We start from the raw sequence: 20,274 nt of genomic DNA, 5'->3' as shown, positions 1-20,274 counted from the left end.
CAGCAGCATCAGGCGGTCAAGTAGTCACCATTTTAAGTTTTGCTCCATACCCCAGTGTTGCTCCAGGGCATTGTGGGAAATTTAAAATGGCAGCTGCCCAAACTTGTCCAACCAGCATTGCAGGAGAGGCCCTAGGCAAGAGGCTGTCCTGTGAGAGCCCTGCTAGGGGGCTGGGGATCCAGCAGGTCCTTCCCCCACCTCATAAGGATCGGCAAAATTCTAGGCCCCTGGAGTTGGATATTCTTTTGCTGGGGGTACTTTTCCCTCTTTGAACTTGGAAGCGATGGTAAACCAGGTTCAGAGCTGTAGGGTTGGCATGAAGAGATTACAGAGGGGGAAAGAGCCACTTCCATGTACAGGGTGTCAGGGTCACATCCGCCACCAGGTGTTTAAAACACTATGATACCGCTTTAAATAGTAATGGCTTCTTCCCCCAAAGAATCATGGGAACTGTAGTTTGTTATGAGCGCTGAGAGTTGTTAGGAGTCCCCCTTCATTTCCCTCACAGAGCTACAATTCCCAGAGTGGTTTAACAGTCAGTCCCTCTTCACAGGGAACTCTGGGAAACGACAACTCCCAGGATTCTTTGCAGGAAGATATTATTCATTCTTCCCTCCCCATTGCATTTATATACTGCCTTTCTGCAGAGCCACCCAATATGGTTTACAGTTTTAACCAATTTTACCACAGCAAACGATAAATAACGTTTAAAGTGGGGAAGGAGGGACAGTCCGACTGGAGCAGGTCCTGATTTTGCCAGGGATGCTCTTCACAATCGATTGGTTGTTTAGGGTTTAATTAGGTAATAATAATAATAATAATAATAATAATAATAATAATAATAAAACAGACAATGTATTTAAAAACGCAAACAACAACACAGCCGATGAAAAGGTCCCAAAGAAGAAGAGCAGGACAAATAATAATAATAATAATAATAATAATAATAATAATAATAATAATAATAAAGCAAAACACCAGATCAGGTAGTTAGCCAGACCTTCAGAACTTTATATTTATTTTTGCTGGTGTTGAAACACTGCCAGAATGGAAGCCAAATGAATATCCTGGGGCAGGGAATTTGTGAGCTGTGCCTGGATTGCTGGGGGTGCATGTGTCACTATGTTCTTCCACTCTAGGGATGGGCCATATGACGCAGCAGACCTTGGGCCCAATTCAAAAAATCCCCTGTAAGCCATGAGTTCAGATATCTGGCGAGATCGATCTGTTCCTCTTCCTGCAGTTTGCTGAACTGGGAGAGGGATGGCAGAAAAGGGGGGCCTCAGCCCTGCCCACTCCTGCCAAGAGGCCCTCAACAGACTGTTCTGGAGGGGATGTGGCCCTCAAGAGAAAAAAAAGTTGTCCATCCCTGCTCTTTACCATCAAGGGCAGCCCTGTGAATGCTTGTTTTGCAGCAGTCTAACTTGAAGGTTGTGAAGGAAGGAATGATGGTTGCTGGTTTCACAAAGAAACAGTAGCAGCCGCGCCCCACCAAATTTATTTGACTGCATTTGTGCCCTACTTACCCCAATCCCCAAGAGCTCAATGTGACCTGTGTCAGGAGCTGTTGAAAAGCACTTCAGTATTCTAGCCCTGGTGCTGGATCCAGCAGGTGAGGGATGGAGCTCCATGGCAGCTCACCTGCCTGGTATGCAGAAGGGCACACTTATAGAACCACAGAGTTGGAAGGGGCACAAGGGTTATCTAGTCCAACCCCCTACAGTGTGGGACTCCTTTGCCCAACGTGGGGCTTGAACCCACAACCCTGACATTACGAATCTTGTGCTCTACCAACTGATCTATCTCAGCTGTCAAAACTTCATGGAGTGAAACATAAAATTCACCAACATGGTTGCCCCCAGAGTGTACTATCCTCTCATTACAGAGCTGTGCTACTGATCTTTTAAGCACCTCTTTCAGGCATTTTGTTAAGGATTTGCCTCAGACAGGATGTTGATGTTGTGGTCTAACGTTGGGTGTTTTGGGCTAATCTGCCTTTCAGAATGATCGGTTGCATTTCTGCCATTGTTTGTGTTTCTGATTGGTGTTGTTGCTTATATCATCAGGGTGCAGGTGGGCCACCACATTCTCAGAGGCAGCCATCATGGCCAATGGTCAGGGGTGCTGGGGCTTGTGGTCCAGCAATAGCTTGACAGCTACCAGGGGAAACCCAAAGGCAGCATATCAGTGCTTTAGCAAGCCAACCCACTGATCATAGAATTGTAGAGTTGGAAGGGGGACCAAAGAGTCATCGAGTCCAACCCCCTGCAGTACAGGAATCCCATGCTCCTCCCCTGCTGTCTGTTCCTGCCAGCCCAGAGCAGGGACTGGGCCAGTGGCCCTTCTGCTACTCCAGCAACCCTGAGGCCTGACTGGGGGAAGGGCTGTAGCTCAGAGGTAGAGCATCTGCTTTGCATGCGGAAGGTCCCACGTTTAATCCCTGCTGGCATTTCTCAAGTAGGACTGGCAGAGAATCATAGAGTTGGAAGGGACCCTGAGGATCATCCAGTCCAATCCTCTGCAATGCAGGAATAGGCAGCTGTCCCATACAGGGATCGACCCTACAACCTTGGCATTATCAGCACTACGCTCTAACCAACTGTGCTATCCACTTGGGCAGGCATAGGCAGACTCGGCCCTTCAGATGTTTTGGGACTCCCATGATCCCTAGCCAACAGGACCCACTGGTTCAGGGATGATGGGAATTGTAGTCCCAAAACATCTGGAGGGCCAAGTTGGAGGATGCCTGCACTTGGGTGTAAAGAGATCTGCATTTGAAGCCATGTTTCAGCTATCCAAGGCCACTCTAGAATAATAGAATTGTAAGGTACTACAAGGGTCATTTAGTCCAACCCTCTGCAATGCAGGCCTTGTTTGCCCAACATGGGGCTCAAACCCGTGACCCAACCCTGCTTGAAACGCTGGAGAGCTGCTGCCAGACAGTGTAGACGATATTGAGCTCGAGGGACCTAATGGTCTGACTCAGCACAAGGCGGCTTTCTATGTTCCTTTGTAAGGCTTGGTGAGGCACCTACCTCCCGCTCTGAGCTCTGACACCAACAATTAAGATGCACAGGCTGAGAGTTTCTATGGTAGCCCCTGCCAACCCTGCCTTTTGCTGGAGCCCAGCAGGTCTGGATCCAGAGAACGTCATAGTTATAATGCTTGGTTCCTCTTTCCAGGTAGGGAGAGGCGGCCTCTGCCTGCCAAGGAAGCACAGTGTTGTCCATTGCTCCTTTGACAGAGGTGTAGCATTGATGAGTGGGGTCCTATGAGGAACCACTGACATCCCATGGCATTATGGTCTCCCAGGGGGCATTAACTTCCACTCCCTGTCAAATGTAGTTGCTTCCCTGTGGCCCCAGTAAAGTGCTTCTTCTTGGAGAAACTTTCATCAATCTCAGGGTCTGGACAATAGCTTGACCTATGTAGGTTGGATTGCTGCAGTGTGCTCTATTTGGGGCTATGGTTGAGGTTGGTCCAGAGGGTGCAGCTGGTGTGGAACACGACAGCTAGGTTGATTTGGGGGGGCAAATTGTCACTTGCATACAACACCCTGCTTGTGAGATTTGCACTGGCTGCCAATCTGCTGCAGGGCCAAGTTCTGCAGGGTTGGTAGTAGCATATAAGGTTCAATACAGCTTAGGACCAGGTTACCACCTTTCCCCCTTATACACGCAGTGAGTCATTGCCTTCTGCTGGAGAACTATCAGAATATCAGAAGCCCATTCCCCAGGGACTTGGAGCAGGGCTTTTAGTGTGGCTGCCCCTGTTTTGGGGAAGAGCAATCCCTGCTGAGATACGGCAGGCGCCCACGATCTGCACTTTCCAGAAACAATTGAAAATGTTTTTCTTCCAACAAGCTTTCACAGCTGGATGGGGAGGGTCTCTGCCAAGGGTTTCTACTTTGCAGTGTTTACCTGCTGTTATTTTCTGTGTTTTTAAACTTATTTTGTACATTGCTTTGAGAAATGTGTGGCAGGTGATTAAATAATAAATAAATAAAAAGACATACATTCTCCACCCTTTTCTAGAGATGTGAAGCCCCTGAATATTTTTTGGGGGGTGTGTGTGTTTTTCTCTATCCATTTTGTTTGCTATTTTCTGAAAAACTGAAGAGGAAGAAAAAAATGGATGATGAAATATTTTCTTTTAGAATGATGAACAAAATCTTTAAGATGAGGTGTTCATATATTTAGCCCCCCCAAATGATTTCTAAAACTGTTTTAACGGGAAGACTTTCAAGTAAGACTGTATACAGTATCAGCTCATTACAATTCATGGGCACTGAGGTCATGCAAGCTTGTAGCTGAGAATTCAGCTCCCAAATGCAAGAGTGGAGTGCATTTCTGCCTCTTGACCATCATCACAAGGGGAGGAATAAGAAAAGGACCCAGTGCCTTCTCTGCTTTTGGCCTTCCTCTTGTAAACATGGTTGGTGGATCTCTTTCTGCCCTCTTGACTAGGCCTCAAATGTCTGAGGGTGGCAGACACAGAGCAACACAATTTTCAGGGCCGTCTTAAGCATGCCTGGCGCCCTGGCGCGACGGATCCCTCCGGCGCCCCCCCCCGCCCTGTTTTCTGGCGGGCGCACGCAGCGCGGCTGCCGCCTGGAGGGCCGACACCCTGCGCCATCCAGCCTGGCCACCCCCTGTTGTGATGCCCCTGCACGCGGCGGAGGCGGCCCCAGGCCCACGCGCCTCCGGAGAGCGGCCTGAACAGCTGAGAGGCGTGCCTAGGGCGGCATCCAGCGCACCTGGGGCGGCCTCCGCTGTGCCTCTCAGCAGGCGCAGCAGCGCCCCTGGTGGCCTGGCGCCCTGGTGCCCCGTGCCACCGGACCCGGGCCTAGAGATGGCCCTGACAATTTTGTTGTCATCCAATTCATGCTGCTGCAGATTCTGTTGGACGCAAGATTCAAAGGCAGGGATTGTCCGTGATGATGGCACTGTGTCTGCATTTGATGGAATAACAAAACAAGCAGCACACTTAGGGCTTGGTGTTGTCCAGGTACATTCCAGTGTTGCAGAGAGCAGAACATCTTCAGGTATCTGGCTGAGGAAGGTAGTCTGGGAATCTGCCAAACATTAACCCTCTTGCAACATGTGGGCAAAGCCTTTCCACAACAACACAGCCTCTACAGTATCTCTTTTTGCTTCTTACCTACTTCAGATTCCTCCATCTTCTGTGGCATGCGAAAGAAACTGGTCCAAGTTTGGAAATATAACAAATCAAGTAAAATATAATTTACTTGCCCTTCACCATAATATTCCAGAGCGGGTTACAACTATTAAAACACAACAGTGAAAAAGTTGAAAACAACTTACAATTGCAGGAATAAACAAGCTGGCATGCGAAAGGGTAGAAGCTTGTTTCAGTCTGGGCAAACCTTCAGTTTTGAGAAGTCCATGGAGAATGTGAGGATAAATATGAAGTAACTGAAACAGAAAGTGAGTGATAACTAAGAGAAAGAGACTGAATAAATAGAATTTTGTTCCCCCTCCTCTCTTTTTTTCAGCTCTGTTTATTTACTTACTTACTTATTTGTTAACTTTCCATACTGCCCTTCATCCGAGAATTACAGGGCGGTTTACAATGTAAAAACACAAAAATACATATCATAAGGTAAAGGCAAAGGGACCCCTGACCATTAGGTCCAGTCATGACCGACTCTGGGGTTGTGGTGCTCCTCTTGCATTATTGGCCAAGGGAGCCGGCGTACAGCTTCCGGGTCATGTGGCCAGCATGACAAAGCCACTTCTGGTGAACCAGAGCAGCGCACGGAAACGCTGTTTACCTTCCCGCTGTAGCGGTACCTATTTATCTACTTGCACTTTGACGTGCTTTCGAACCGCTAGGTTGGCAGGAGCTGGGACCGAGCAACGGGAGCTCACCCCATCGCAGGGATTCGAACCGCCGACCTTCTGATCGGCAAGCCCTAGGCTCTGTGGTTTAACCCACAGCGCCACCCGCGTCCCATACATATCATAGTACCAAACAAAAACAATACCCCCCCCCAGTTTAAATCACCATAAATTGTGGGGAAATGAGAGTGCTTTATGTCTACTTGACACTGTGGAGGACTGAAGGGGACACAATAATTTTCAGAATATTCTATAGTTTGTTTTACTAGAATGTGGACAGATTCTGCTTTTACTGTTTTTCGCTGGCTCCTCATAAACTAGCAAAACCAAAGAGATGCCAAAGAGGTTCCTTTACGGTACAGCAGCTTGTAGCTCCATTTACAACAAAACAAAAACAGATTCAGTTTGTAATTATTGTCTGAAGAAACTGTACTTTTGATAAACCAGACACGATACTTCTGTGGTAAACCAAGTTATGCACAATGCGGTTTATGTGAACGAAATGACTGTTGATATTTAGAGAGTGCTAGAAAACGGTACTGATATTATTATTATTATTATTTAATCCCCCAAATCCCAGTTCCCCCCGAAAACACCTGGTGGGGAAACCCTACCCCCCACCCCTCATGGCTTCAAACATTTGGGAGATTTTACATCTCTATCCCTTTGATTATGTATATTATAAATTATTACAATAACTATTGTAGCTTGTTGTTTGTAGAGAGGGGGCGCGAAGCCAACTCACAGGACCAGATGCTACTGCAGCTTACCTGAGTGGGGCAGGGCAGTGGCATATTTGGGGTGGCGTCAGGGGCCTGGCAGAGCCAATCTGGTGCCCCAGCCTCACTGCCTCCTTCTGCCTCAGCTCCACCCAGGTAAGCCGGTAGTGCCAGTGTTGAGAGGGCGGCTCTGTGGCTCCGCCACAAAGGCCGCTCAGAGATTGTCACTGGCCACCCCAATCTCTGCCAAACAGTGAGCGAAGATTCCAGGGGTTTGTGTTCCTTTAGGGTTGCCAACTGCCCTGTATAATACAAGATTGCCCCGTATTTCAATGTAAAACTCTACGTCCTGTATTGATAACAGTTTTGTCCTATATTTCAGATCTTTCTCTGTCTCTACCAAGTTTGGGATCCTCTCCAAATGCATGTGTGTGAAAGGGCATGTATTTAAGCTCTGGGTAGCCAAGCGCAGACATACACAAATTCTTGTGTATGTCTGCATGCACACGCATGTGTGACGAATTCCAGAGGGGCCATTCTGTCAGGCTGCAGTAGATTGTAATGGATTGCTCTGAAGTCACTTCAGCACCAGATTGCGGGTGGGTGGGTGTTTGTGTGAAATTGTCCACCAAGCGCCCAGCCCAGCCCCGTCCTGTGCAGTACCTGGTCTTTGTCTCTGTTCACCATCCCCTCATGGGAGGAAGGGCTCACACTCCTCTTGTGCCTGGCACAGGGTAACTGCTCATGTCGGTCAACCATTCCCTTCCTTTGAACTACATTATGGTTCTTCTTCCCAGGCGATTCCTGCCCAGGAAACTGATTCAGCCTGCATTTTTACACTGCTGAGCTGTCTCACACCCAGGTGAAGATTTTCAAGCATTTAGTAATTTCCTACATTCACTATCTCTAGAAATTATTGGGTGGGGAGGGGGGAGGAATCTGGTACCCAGTACTTTGAGGGATGCCTGCACATACCCCAGCTCATAACACTATTTATAGCTGGCATTCCATTTGAGCTAGCATTTTCTATAGCCACAGGTAGCACAAACTGGTTTGCAACCCCTGTCTCCTAAATGGGTTTGCAAAGGGCGAGTTGGGCAAACCGTAGACTTAACAGTAACCAGAATTAGCTCTGAAATGGAGGGCAGGGCGGGGAAGCAAGGTCTCAGATGGCTCCCCCAGTAGAGCCAAATTGACCTCTGGGCGTATATAAGCATATTGATTGTGTTTATTTGTATGGCCCCTACCCAGGGTGAGTGTGCTGCGCCCAAAGCGACTTGCGGCAAGCATTCATATTATCAAAATACAAAGTGTGTGTGTGTGAGTGGGTGGGTGGGTGGGTGGTGGTGGTGGGGAGAAGTCACAAATTCACAGAACTGTAGAGTTGGAAGGGACCCTCAAGGATCATCTAGCCCAGCCCCCTGCAATGCAAGAATCACAGCAAAATAATCCCTGACAACCTCCGTTGAAAAGCCTCCACTACCTCCTAAGGTAGCCCATTCCACCACTGAGTGGCTCTTACCACCAGGAGGTTCTTAACTACTGCCGAAATAATAGAATAAAGAGTTGGGTGTGACCTTGGAGATCATTTGGTTCAGCTGCTTGGTCGATGTAGGGTCTACTGTGCAGGATGCCACTGCAGCATCCCTGACAGGTGGCTGCCTCTTCGTAAATGCTGTTCCTGCTCTTACTACTAAACCATTTGAAACATGGGGGGGGGGAGTGAGTGTGTGTTTACCTGCAACCATCTTATCCCAGAAGTCTAATTTTGGAACTGATCGTTCTTCTGTTGCACCCTGGGAGCTTCAGCCAGTCACTGGTGTCCAGGCACATGTGGGGCTGATGCGCTGTGCCTGGGGTTGGTTGGGGGCTTCTGGCCTTTCTTCCCTAATGCTATGGTTCTGCTTCTCCAGTAGGGTCCCTACTGTACTCGGAAGGGGGGGCTGGGAGAGGAGCCAGTGAGGTGCACCAGACATCAAAAGGTCAGTGTAAACCCTCCCTTTCCTCCTTTCCCCAACCCCAAAGCCTCTGCATGCCCGCGGCTGAATTAGGAGTGCAAATTCGGTTAAATGGGACCTCTTTGCTTGGCTTACCTTATTTATGTTGCCATAGAGTAAGCAGGCTTTTGGCGTCCGCATAAGTGGAAGTGACTGGGAAACAGTGGCACTTCTTGTTCCCTTAAGGCCAATATTGCTAATTGCAGCTTTGTTTCCTAGTAACGTGGCTGAAGAGTTTGGTGAAACCCAGAAGCTTGCTTTTGCCCACATCCACTTAAGTTGCCCCACATTCAACAGCTCTGTTGCTGCCTGCCCTTTGGCACCTAGGCATCCACCACTGTCGGCTAAAGCCTTTGCCAATGTGCTGCCCCTCCAGATGTTTGGGACTACCACCCCCATCAGCGACCCATAACATCTGGAGGGGCACCAGGTGGGAGAAAGCTGCTTTGTTGGAGCCATTGCATGTGCTTCATGATGATCGGGACTTTCGGTTTCCACATTGCTTTTTTGACGCCACCCAAGACCCACAGCCCAAGTCGCCCATGAAATGACATTATGGTGCTGATCCTCTTTAGTTGGATCTGCGAAATGGTGGGTGGCAGTGAGAATGAAAGTAAATCCCACTGTGCGCATTGGAGCCTATTCCAAGGAAATTGCACCCAGGGGCTGCAGCCTTAAACTTCGGCACTCTTTCCTACAAAAGTCTGGGAGGAGAGAATTTCAAGCACTGAATAATTTGCTATAGGTACCTATTATTAACATTATTATTAAATCTGATGTTGATTGATGCAATTCTTTAAAATTTGCCACTGCTAATGGGGCCGGAGAAGGGCCCACTGCTTGAGGGAACTCCTGGGGTTTACAGAAGTTTTACCAAAAAATACTTAGTGTGCATTATAACTAACTAACTAAAAAAAAAAAAGCCCAATGAGAACTGAGCATGCTCAGTGGTCATGACATGCTGACTTAGGGTCCATACGTGCTGAGTGATAATGTGCATTCAGTGCTGGAGGCAGGTGTTGTACATGCGATGTCATCCCCATGACATCCCCGTCCCATGCTGTTTGTGACTCTAAGGCACATTCTGCAAGAGTGGTTATAATCCGCTTTGTGCCATGGATGCCCTTCCTAAGAGCTTGCTGCCTACATGTGTATGCAGAGAGAGAGAGAGAGAGTGCTTCCTCAGGTCACCTCTGATTGGGGCAGACCTACTGGCCTCGCATGGCTGTGCCACTCCCCCTTGCCATGTTTCTAGATGAAATGGACTAAAGGTGGAAGCAGTACCTCTGTATGCCCTTGTTTACTGGTAAAGGGTCCCCTGAGAGCAGGGCAATTAAAGGCACAGAAGTCCTGTCCTCTATTGAGTCTGGCAACTAGCAGGTACTATTTACTGGTACTGTATGTCAACACACCAATTTCTAGCCCCTCTCTTCTGAAAGACTAGATAGATAGATAGATTGATAGGTAGAAAGACAGATACATTAGATGTGTGTGTGTGTGTGTTCTATGGAAGCATTAATTAAAGAAGGCTTCCTCAACCTCCGCCCTCCAGATTTTTGGCCTACAACTCCCATGATCCCTAGCTTTCAGGACAAGTAGTCAGGGATGATGGGAATTGTAGTCTCAAAACATCTGGAGGGCCAAGGTTAAGGAAGCCTGAATTAAGAGGAGGGGGAAAGATAGGACTGTTACACACTAATTTGAATAATGCCCACCTGTGTGTATGGACCACTTTGATACAGCTGCTGCTTTAGGTGATGTTATTGGGTGAAGGTGTGTACAATTGCAAACTGCTATCTACAAAAGTGCCTTGCGAAGAAAGGACCTCTGTGTGCTTCAAAAGCCTTAATCTGTCTCTCTGTGCGTGTCATGGGATGTCCAGGAGGAGGGAGCAGTTCACTGGAGTGGTGAACATTTTGTCTTGTCGCTGTTGGGTTGCGTGATTTCGAAACATTCGCAGGAGCATGAAGCCTTGGCTCATGCATCTCCCCTCTGTGGCCCAGAATAGCGTTTCCTGTTTTTGTGTGGTGCGCACACCAAACACCCCGGACAACTTTCTCTCTCCCCCTTGCAGCAGGACAGTGCAGCCACAACCCTGCAGGCAAGGGACAGTCTCTGTTTGTGTGTGGTGCATCTTTTTGCTGGGGCCTCCTCTGGGTGCAGGTGGCTCCATGCCTCTAGTGGAACTGTGGGCAGCTGTGTGTGCCAGGGGAGAGGAGTGGAGGGCTTGTGGTGGGTCTTAAGAGGTTTGCAGTTGCCTGCAAGCCTGCTGTTCTCATGTGCAGCCCTGGGGAGGATCTTTTGATGTTGAGACCTGGGTGCACTCTATCGTTTGGGACCCCAAGGGTTAACAAGGCCCTCGGAGATAGACGCAGAATCAATTTTGTTGTAGCAAAAAAAAGGAATCAGCATATTTACCAAAGGCGTTAAACGGAATCAATAACCAGCGTGCTAACGATAGGCTATGTTTGAAAGAGCTGTATTGGGTTTTCGAGCTAAATATATTCTCGAAAGTCTATCTGGGAACACAGAGGAAAACCAGCATATGCAGTGAGACTGGTTCAAGGGAAGAGGAGGAGGAAGTTTTGGTATTGGTTTGGAGAGACAAAGGGGGGTGTCAGAGGGAAACTGGATACCGACTAGGGTCACATGAAGAAGTGTGCATGCACACAAAAGCTCATACCTAAGACAAACTTAGTTGGTCTCTAAGGTGCTACTGGAAGGATTTTTTTTATTTTTTGTTTCAGCTAGGGTCACATGTGTCAGACAAAGAAGGGGAGGAAGGAGTGTGGGATGGGTTGTAATAGGTAGGAGAGGATATATTAATTGCATTTTATCCCTCCAGGCCCCAATGTGTGTGAGTTGTACAGAGTTTTAAAAGTCCCTTAGCAGCAAAACTGAAGCATGTAGGAATAGGCTGTGAAGCCTTCTTTTAATTAAGTCCAGCTACGAATTAAGCTGGCTTCCCCTGTTCTTATCCCGCTTAACAAAGAAATCAGACAACAGACTGAAAATATGATTTGCCGTACCTACTCAATAGTCTTGCGTTGGTTTCGAGCTTCAGCAACAGTAAAAGCTGTGCAGGTAAAATGTCTCCAATTTAGCAAGCACAGGGCACATCTGCTGTCATGACTGCAGGCTGAGACTTCATGGCCTAGAAGAGGGAGGTTTTTAGGTCCCATCTCTGAGGAATGCAGTTCGAATCCTTCGGAACAAGACTAGAGGATGGGCTGGAGGTCTCTCCAAGAAAGAGACACCTGATCTGGCCTGCTGCAAATGCAGAGGAAGGACTGACATTTTCAGTGATCATATCTTGGCTTAACCCTTCCAGAAGGAGACTGGTGCCTTACTTGCTTACTTTAGAAATGCAAATTAGAAGGGAGTTTGGACAGAGACAGCAGACCATGGCTTTTCCAGGAGGTGTTGCAACTCAGCTTCCTTGAGTGTGCTTGCCTGTGACCTCTAGGTGTCTCTGGTGTGCTTCTTAACCTGGATATTTGGTGGTCCTGGAAAAAGGTTACCTGGGTTGAGAGCAGCCACCTTAATGTTTTGCAAGGCAAGGAGAGGGGGAATCAGTTATTCCAGATTAATTTATGTGGCAGTGCGCAGAATCACAAGGAAGGGGGTAGGGGCACAAGAGACAGCACCATTAGTCCAACTCTCCATAGTTTCTGCCCAGAGGTCTTTCCCAGCCCTAACTGGAAATGTCAGGATTGTGCCCAGGTGCATGCAAAACACCTTATCGGTGATTGAACGATAGCCCTTCCTCTAGAAATGAAATAAGGTTCCAGCCCTCGTTGTTCTAAATGAAGGGCCTAATACAGAGTCAGACCATTGGTCCTTCTGGCTCAGTTTTGCCTGCAATGAGCAGCAGCAGCAGCTCTCCAGCATTTCAGATGGCCATATTCCCAGCCCTGTTTGGAAATGTCAATTTGGGGTGTGTGTGTGTGTGTGTGTGTGTGTGCTGGCAGGAGTTAGCTGGTGGCACTAAAGTTGTATGGAGTCAAAGAAAGAGAGTTTGCAGCTTCACACCTTCCCCCTTCATGTCTTAGACAGAATTAAGTTCCACCTATGTCCACAAATCTTTACAGACCTCTGCCGTTCCCTCTTTAACCACACGGCTGGCAAAGGGCATTTACAAGGAAGAGCTGGGAGGCGGGTGGGATTTGCTGAAGTTCAGCCCCCTCCCTTCTTTCCCCCTGAAAGCCTGCCCCCACCCAAGCTCCCTGCATCTATGTTGCCTTTTTTAACGGGGGCTTGGGAAGATAAGATGCCTTTGCTGAGATGGTGTGTGGCTCTGTCCTCAGATATATGTAATCAGCCAAAGGTAGGACCCTGCCCTGTGATTGTCTCTGGTCATCAGGTTTGTCCATGTAGGTGTCTTGGGGCTCTGAGCCTGGCACTTTGCGGGTGTCCATGCCCCTTTGCCTCTCCTTCAGAACTGGGGGTGGCGGCGCAAGTCTTGGGCTCAGTGTCCACCTCTCTGTTATGTGTTTGCATGCTCAGGTTGCCACTTGTACGTTGCAAGAAAAACAGGGCATGCTCATTCATATGCATAGGTGCAAATTTAGGAAAAAATCTTTGCGATTTTAATGGAATTCCAGTGCATCTCACCCTAGTAGGAGGACCGTGATTGTGCTGATGATGCTAAGCCTTTCATAGTGTCCACATGATGATGTCATTGGCTTTCCCCCATTTAATATAGATGCACCCCTTTGAAAAAATTGTGTTTTTTAAAACCACACACACGCCATGTGTCGGCCCAGTTGCTGACAGCCCATTTTCAGCAACCCATTTGAAATATTCAGCCCCTGTCTGGAAGTGCCAGAAGGTGACCTGTGTGTGCCTGTGCCTGCTGTCCATGCATTGCTAACTCTTGAGGGGACCCCACTCCTCCTCCTTTGGACTGCACCACCATTTCCAATAGAGGCCAGTGCCAAAGGACAGTCATGCGATTGCCCTTCAAAGAGAGGGCTGTCCTCTCTCTTTACGGCACATGCCTACCACCCCGTGGCACGCCTCTTTGGCCGAGATATTTTGAGCATGTGTGTGCATCTTGCAGAAGCGGTGTCCGATATTGCGTGGGGGTGTTTGCATCCGTGCTGAACCACCTTGCCTCTCTTTGGAGAGGCTGACGCCCGCCAGCCCCGTCTCTCACTCAGGCACACGCCTCCCTCCCCCCCAAAAAAAATATGCCAGCTGTGTGAAGCGTGAAAACTCCCAGCCTTAATATTTAATTACAAAGTGAGCAATTAATACACTCCGTCCAGGGAGGGTGGGGGAAGACTCCCAGGGATCGTTAACATTAATGATGCATTCAATACAAATAAGATGCCATTAATATAGAAAAGGCCGTGATTGATTTTAATCAGGGTGTTCTGGAGAGGAGACCAAGGAAAGGGCAGCTTTTATGGGAGAGTGGGGAACTGTTGGGCAAGGGCAGAAGACCCCACCACGCTTCCTGGGAAAGGCCAAAGAGCTGCCTGGGGGCATCATCCAGCAAACCCTAGGGTGAGTGGTGTTGCCTGTCCACTGAGCGTGATTCTTATCAGGGAATGGGTAGGTTGCTGTCAGCCGGTGCCCATCACAGAGATCAGTTTCTTTCTGGGGGTTTCTAGTTCAGGATAGTTCAGGCCAATAGAGCTCTGTTGGTCACTTTTCCCTCTGTGTTTTTAAAGTCCTTGGGAGGAATTCATTGCAGCCCTAAGGAGGCCACTCCTTCAGCACAGGGTTTCACATTTTCTGACTCTCCGGAATCTGCATGAAATACCTTCATACCTGGAGGAGTTCAGTTCTTCTTAGACAAGGCCCATAGATCAGGGGCAGAGTATCTGCTTTGCATGCAGAGGGTCCCATGTTCAACCCTTAGCTTCCCTTGGGGTTTTCTTTTAAGAGACCCAGGTAGCAAATGACAGGGAAGACCTTTCTTTGTCTGTTACCCTGGAGAGTTTCTGCCCATCAGAGTACAGTGGTACCTCGGTTTAAGTACACAATTGGTTCCGGAAGTCTGTACTTAACCTGAAGCGTACTTAACCTGAAGCAAACTTTCCCATTGAAAGTAATGGAAAGTGGATTAATCCGTTCCAGACAGGTCCGCGGAGTACTCAACCTGAAGTGTACTTAACCCGAAGTATGAGTGTAATTGGTTCTGGAAGTCCAGACGGGTCTGCGGAGTACTTAAAGTACTCAAACCGAAGCGTACTTAAACCAAGGTATGACTGTAGTACCGGTAGATGGGGTGGGCTGGATGAGACGTCTGACATTTCTACAGTCTCCAGCCATGTAGGAGCAGAGCACAGCTATGGTGGCTGTTAGCCATTAATAAACTTGTCCTTCTCCATGAATTGGTCCAATCCTCTTTTAAAGCCATCACTAACTCCTGCAGGAGTGAGTTCCACAGTTTGACCATGTGCTGCATGAAGAAATTCTTCCTTTTATCCGCCCTGAATCTCTTCTGAGGCGGGGACTTACTAAGCATCACTCTTAACCCACCTACCTCCAGTTTAGCCAAGTCATGACTTCCCAGTAGTCACCTTAAAAATCAGCTTGGGGACAGGGTGGCTATCACAAACAGCCATGCATTATACTGTGTGTTGAACCTCCTGGGACCTTTTGCATGGAGAGCAGGTATCCCACCACTGAGCAGTAGCCTCTCCCTAGTTTTGTTTTAGAAGACGCAGGCCTTTTTTCCTTGATTGCGTGGAGTCGTCCCACTTTTAAATCCCAGGGAGATTCTGGGGATTGAACTTGGGGCCTTCTGCATGCAGAGCGGGTGCTCCACCACTTAGCTACGGCCCTTCTCTGAGCCAGGAGGGGGCACATGTCCTTTGTGCTGGCAGGTGGTCCAGTTAAGAATGCAGGAGACTGCAGGCCAAAGTGTTCTGTACTCCAGCACAGCAGGGATCAGCTGTGCTAAAGAGGATACCTGGCAAGAAAAGCCCTGCTGTGTGATTGGGCACATTTGCATAGAATCACCGGAATCGTAGAATTGCTGAGTTGGAAGGGACCGCAAGGGTTATCATTCTAGAGCAACCCTCTGCAATCCAAGAAACTTGCCCAATGTGGGGTTCGAACCCACAACCATGAGATTAAGAGTCTCATGCTCTGCCAACTTGAGCTATCCCAGCATGCATTTGTGTGCTTTGCTGTGGAGGACACGTGTGGTAGGGGCGACGGAAGGCCCTCTTTGACCTCAGCACTCAGGCCCATTCTGAAATTGCCAGGCACTGTGCATAACTGTGCTTTTGTTTGAACACTTGCCTTAGCAGCCCTAAGGACTAGCATCTTTATTTTCTTTTAATGGGCACTGTCGTTCTCAGGCTGCCAAATCCTTTTCCAGAACGTGCTCTGGGCCGCTTGTGGATGCCTGGCCTGTGGACTCAGGTGGCAGAGGACCCCAGAGCTGTAAGATAGTCCTACTTTCTCTTCCTTGGTACCCAAGGAAGAGTTGGGGCAATGTCTGCGATGTAAACTCAAGGTGCCAATTGTGATGCTTATTTGCCTGGAAGTGTGTGTGTGTGTGTGTGTGTGTGTGTGTGTGTGTGTGTATGAGAGAGAGAGAGAGAGAGAGAGAGAGAGAGAGAGAGGACAGCAGGTGGTGTGTTGGGGATTCCCAGTTTGTTGGCAGGGCCCGAATCCTCTGCAGTGCCTTGGTAAGCAGCCCTTCTGAAGAGAACTAGCAGACTATAAAGAGCCCGGCTGAGCCTCTTATTCGGCATCTACCTGTTTGCCTTTCATCCCTTGCAGCAGCAGCAGCAGCCCCTCCCCATCCACCCCCCTCCTCCATTGCAGCAAGAGGACATAAACATCCCTGGATCAGGCTGCTGGCTTGGTTGCTATGCCGACCGTGCACTGGGATGTTGGCGTGCTGCGTCCCAAGGGAAGGGGAATAGGATTAATTGTCCCGAAGTCTTGAGTTGATGAGCTAATGACTGAAGCTGGCTGTGCGCTGGAGGGGCGGCTTGAGAGTCGGCGCTGTGGCCTGCCCGCCGCCAACACAGGACGCTTTTGGCTCAGTCACGGCCTCGTTCTGCGGGGGCGAAGGACGGGCCCCACCCATGCTGGCAGTTGTGAACGCTCATGCACCGTGCATGGCACAGAGGAGGGGGGGTGTTCCTGCAAGCGAGCGATGGGTGCAGATTTTGAGCTGATCCAACTGCCTGTACGAGGCCTGCTCACTGCTTGGGTGGGCTCTGGAGCTCTGAAGGGGCCATGGATGTGACTCTGAAAGTCCAAGGAGGCTTGTCAGTGCAAGGGGTGGGTTGGAATTCTGTATTCATTACACCTTTTAAAGGTTTGTTTTTTTATTTAAAAAAAATCAGTATTTTTCTCCTCCTTCCCTGCCGTAATGGGAATTACAGGTGATGTCACTCTGAGCTTCTTAAGGAAGGTTGGAATAAAGATTATTGTTTTCAAAAAAAACAACCCTGCATGGCATACTTTGTAAGCTTCGTGGCTGCACAGTGGTGCTATAACTGAAGTCTCCCTGGCCTCATCTGCACTCTGCATTTGCAGCCATATCATAGCACTGCATAAACAGGCATGACTTCCCTCAAAGGATCTTGGGAAGTGTAGTTTGCAAGGTTCCTGAAAGTTGTTAGGAGGCTCCCTATTCCCCTCCCAGAGCTGCAATTCTCAGAGTAGTTTAATGGTCAATCTCTGTTCCCAGGGAACTCTTGGAATTGTAGCTTATAGGAGGGGAATAGGGGGTCTCTTAACAGCTCTCAGCACCCTGAACCAACTACACTTCCCAGCATTCTTTTGGGGAAGCTCAAAGTGGGATGATACTGCTGCAAATGCTGAGTGCAGATGGGGCCCAGGTCCGTTACTATTGAGTGCTACACCATCCCCGATTGCCAGCCCTACCTGGAGATGCTGCCAGGGATTGAACCTGGGGCGTTCTGCAAGCCAGGCAGCTGCTCTGCTCTCCAGCTCTCCTTGGTCCTTAACCACCTCCTCCCTACACCTTTCTGAGTCTTTTTAAAAAGCAGCTGGCTCTCCAGGAAGGGAATGGCCTCAAGCAAACTGCCTTCCTCTCTCCCCCCCCCCCCCCCGTAGCTCAGCTCAGACCCTCTGGTAGACCCAGCAGTGGCTGTGGGCAGGATTCCTACATTGCAAAGGGGTTGGACTAGGTGTTCCTTGGGGTTCCTTCCAACTCTACAATTCTATGATTTCTATGACTGGAGACCCGCTTGCAGCCCAGGAGGGGAGAAGCCTTTTCTTTAGAGTGAGATGTGGCTCTGTTCTGTTCCCTGACTTGGAAAAAAACTGGTTCCTGTTGGTTGACAGAGATTTGGGGGGGCGGGGTAGCCGGGATGTTTTCAAAGGGTTATTTTTGAAAGGCAGCTTTTAAGAGGAAAGCCGCTTTTCGAAAATGGATGAGGCTGGCTGCGAGCCTTTCAAGGGAAGGGAGCCAGCTCAGGAGGAAAGCAGCCCCTGGGCTGCCCCCAAGCTGAGTCGGGCCTAGGATCCCAAGTGGGGGGCGGAATGGGGAGCGAGACTGTAAGCAGAAGTAAAGGAGGCTGCTCCAGAAAGTGCAGGCGGGCAGGGCAGAGCATGAATAGCCTTTGCCCCTTTCCCCCAGGGCTGCCCTTCCTGGCTTTGGCAACCTTCCCCTCATCTCTTCCTCTCTGCTCCACCCTCGCTGCTGCCAAGCATCCAGGGTGGCAGTGCAGACTGACTGTTGAGGGAGAGGGATGGAGTGACTGAAGTCTTGAACATGAAGCAACCCAGACTGCAGTGTTTTTCTTGCTGGTCCCATTTGCTCTGAATTACAGGAAGTTTGCAGACAGTCTTCAAGGGAAGCACCACTTACAGCATATCACAGTAGTCTAGTCTAGAGGTTCCCAGAGCAAGGATCACTGTGGTCAGGAGTGGCTGGCGGTACTATACCAGCCTCAAGCTGCAGAAAGCCATTGCCCCCCCCCCAACATTCTCAAACTGCAGAGACCCAATTCCTGGGGGGAGATGTATCCCCATCCAGAGCAGGCAAGCACCCACATTCCAGATCAGCCAAGTCACCCACCAGCCCCCTGCCTTGTTAGGATCCAGCAGGGAGTTGTGCTGCAACACCCCCCACCTCGAATTCCCACGCAGCAGCAGCAATGGGACACAATGACAGAAGTGGGTGGCTTCGTGGATCCTGACAAGCTATGATTGGCATGGGTGTGTGTGGGAATGATAGGGTTGGCAAGGAAGCCTGAGCAACAGTGGGTGAAGTGCCGGGGGTGGCAGAAGAGCAGGGGGCCTCCCTTCACTTGCCTGAAGAGCACCCATGTTTGCTACACCCTATCCCATAACCCAAACAATTGTGGGCGACCAGAGGGAGGAGGAGAGAGCATTGCACTTGTTAGCATTGCCTGAATGTTAGCCAGTCTTTCTGCAAATCCAAAATGGTTCTCAATAGTCACTTAAAAAAAAAAGCAATGCACTTTTTAAAAAAAAGCAATGCAAAACTCTCCAGCACTTATGATTGAAGTGGCAAGCTTCCAGGCCTCACAGGATGTATCTTTATTCCACCTAAGGCTTCAAGTGGTGTATACTGTGAAATTCAAGAGCTGGTGGATAGAGTCTCTTGGGCCCCTTTCACAAGGAATATTTACAAGTTGGACAGGGAAGATGGATAAATAAGTCTTATATACCCTCTGGAATATGGTAGGATGAAGAATGTGAATTCTTGTTTACGGAAAAGCATGAACTACTAGTGCAAATTCATATCTGAGTTCTTTTCTTTTAAAATAAATAAAACTGAAATGCAAATGTAGATCAGCCTTTCCCAAACTGGTGCCTGCCTGATGTTTTGGACTACAGCTCCCATCTTGACTCTGCCGAATTCTGATAATGTAGGGAGTTTGGGGGCTAGAACAACTCTGTCAGCTTGAGCCAAAAAGGACTCTGAGGGGGGGCTCTCAGCTCTACAACATGCAAGGCATTGGAAGAACTGCCAAGCATATGCAGAGCATATCCCTCATCCTGAGAGCCTGCCTGCTGCTGCTGCTGCTGGATCAGTCCCACAGATCTAGTCTAGCATCTTGTTCTCTCAGTTGCTGGCCAGATGCCCCAGTAGGAAGCCGACAAGCAGCACCCAAACACAAGAGCTCTCTCCCCTCCTGTGGTTTCCAGAAACTGGGATTCAGCAGCATTGCTGCCTCCAGTAGTGGAGGAAGAGCATTAGCCATCATGGCTGGTAGCCACTGATAGCCGCCCTCTCCTCTATGAATTGGTCCAATCCTCTTTAAAAGCCATCTGTGTTGGTGGCCATTACTGCTTCCTGTGGGAGTGAGCTCCATAGTTGAACTATGTGCTGCCTGAAGAAGTCCTTTCTTTTATCTGCCTTGACTCATTCAGCTTCATGGGGTGTCCATGTGTTCTAGTGTTACAAGAGAGGAAAGCTTCCCTCTCTCTCTCTGCTTTCTACATGCCGCGCATAATTTTATAAACCTCCACCATGTTGCCTCTCGTTTGCCTTTTCTCTAAGCTAAAAGGGCCCCCTCCCTAGCATTTGCGTTCTATGCCTGTCCTCTGGCCCTGATTGTGCCACGGCCAATATGGTATTTCTCTGCACTTCTCTCAACTTCGTCAGCCCCCGCCCCCTCCAGCTAGCAGCATGTCCTGTGTGTCCCGTCCCCCACCCGAAGACTAAAGGACAGTGTAATGGGGTGGGGAGGCAGAATGCCAGAGGCTAGGCATTGTTGATGA

The 20,274-nt window shown here is 49.1% G+C and overlaps 1 protein-coding gene across 1 annotated transcript in view; it reads left to right on the top strand.

Annotated features, from left to right (window-relative positions):
• NRXN2 (neurexin 2) overlaps positions 1–20,274 on the top strand; it is a 308,880-nt gene that overhangs the window by 62,994 nt on the left and 225,612 nt on the right. Inside the window, exon 3 of the mRNA XM_088659270.1 lies at positions 8,494–8,562. Coding sequence (XP_088515396.1) covers positions 8,494–8,562 — 69 coding nt within the window. The remainder of the gene's footprint in view (positions 1–8,493; positions 8,563–20,274) is intronic.

The sequence above is a fragment of the Zootoca vivipara genome, chromosome 16 (genome assembly GCF_965207765.1).
Source record: "Zootoca vivipara chromosome 16, rZooViv2.hap1.1, whole genome shotgun sequence".
NCBI classification, from domain to species: domain Eukaryota; kingdom Metazoa; phylum Chordata; class Lepidosauria; order Squamata; family Lacertidae; genus Zootoca; species Zootoca vivipara.
The sequence above is the reverse complement of the archived record's forward strand: the minus strand, read 5'-3'. Positions and strand labels throughout refer to the sequence as shown.